This window comes from Austrofundulus limnaeus, unplaced genomic scaffold (assembly GCF_001266775.1).
Source record: "Austrofundulus limnaeus strain Quisiro unplaced genomic scaffold, Austrofundulus_limnaeus-1.0 Scaffold455, whole genome shotgun sequence".
Lineage (NCBI taxonomy): Eukaryota > Metazoa > Chordata > Actinopteri > Cyprinodontiformes > Rivulidae > Austrofundulus > Austrofundulus limnaeus.
Window position 1 is genome coordinate 163,461 of NW_013952857.1, and position 1,155 is coordinate 164,615.

The 1,155-nt window shown below is 54.1% G+C and overlaps 2 protein-coding genes across 2 annotated transcripts in view; one reads left to right on the forward strand and one right to left on the reverse strand.

Moving 5' to 3' along the window:
* Nucleotides 1–664, reverse strand: part of LOC106529611 (uncharacterized) — a gene marked incomplete in the record, with an annotated part of 10,247 nt that extends 9,583 nt beyond the window's left edge. Inside the window, 1 exon segment of the mRNA XM_014025084.1 lies at nucleotides 307–664. Within this exon segment, the coding sequence (XP_013880538.1) occupies nucleotides 307–370 (64 nt within the window).
* Nucleotides 665–1,061: 397 nt separating this feature from the next.
* LOC106529612 (importin-13) lies at nucleotides 1,062–1,155 on the forward strand (the record flags this gene model as incomplete). The annotated part of the gene is given in 1 exon segment (XM_014025085.1): nucleotides 1,062–1,155. A coding segment is annotated over 1 exon segment (69 nt), but the record flags the coding sequence as incomplete, so codon positions are not given.

Consider the following 1,155-nt stretch of genomic DNA (forward strand, 5'->3'; position numbering starts at 1 on the left):
ATATTAAGCTCTCCTTTTAAAATTTAATTGGCACATTTTTAATTGAATTTATTTATTGGTCCATTTATATAATTCTACTTTTCTTTCCTAGTCATGTCAGTGTCGGTCCTCCATACTGCAGAACTTGGTCATTCAATGTCTGAATCTGGTGTGTTGGAGCAGGGAAAATCAGAAAACCTGCTGGGCTGTGGTCCTCGAGGACCAGGATTGCCCACCCCTGGTTCAGATGAAGGCTGAGAGCATCATCATCATCATCATCATCATCATCATCATCATCATCATCATCATCATCAGGTGGGGTCTTACCTATCTGCCATAATCCAGTGAGCAGCACCAGCACAGAAAACACCGAATTTATTTCAGATTTCATCCCGTCCGCCGGTCGGTGTCAGACCCTCAGACCCTCTGTAGACCTCAGACCCCCGTCTCTGTGTAGACCTCAGACCCTCTGTAGACGTCAGACCCTCTGTAGACCCGCAGCAACAGCTCCGTCCTCTCGTTTGGCTCTGATGGTGGTTCCGTTCCGTGCTGTGCCAGGACGCATCATCGGGGCTAAAAATATCCTGGGGGAGTCGGGCAGACGAGGAGCGGAGGGGGTGGGGCCGGTCTGGCTGTTCCGCCAGGAGAAACACACGCGTGACTCGTGTCACAGCGCGTGCGCGCACGACACTGATGCCACCGCTCTGCCACGCGCGCGCGCGCCCTCCAGTCTGAAAGCTCAGGGTCCACCATCCCGCTGCAGCATCTGAGGGCTGTTCGCACGCGCGCCAATCAGAAGTCCGTGCGTCAGAGGCGCAGCCGTGTGCGTCAGGAGCGCTGAACTAGCACGAGCTCCGCGCAGGTTTCACGGCAACGCTTCAGAAGTTGTCAGAGGAGCCTGAAGCTGAGCATGTGTCCGTGGTTCTGCTCCGCCCTGTCCCCGCAGAGGTCAGGGGGCTGACCGCACGCATGCGTGAAGCGTGCTGAAAGCTGCGGGGCTTTGCTTCAGACTCTGGAAGGCCGTTTGGATCTTCTGAGCAGGATTTATAGTTGTTTTTATTTTTATTTTATTCTAACAGAGGAAAACAGGAAGAGCTTCTGCTTCAGATGGAGACTCCAAACGAGCCTGGACCCGGCCCGGTGGAGCCGGACCTAACGGAACACAATGTGGAGGCG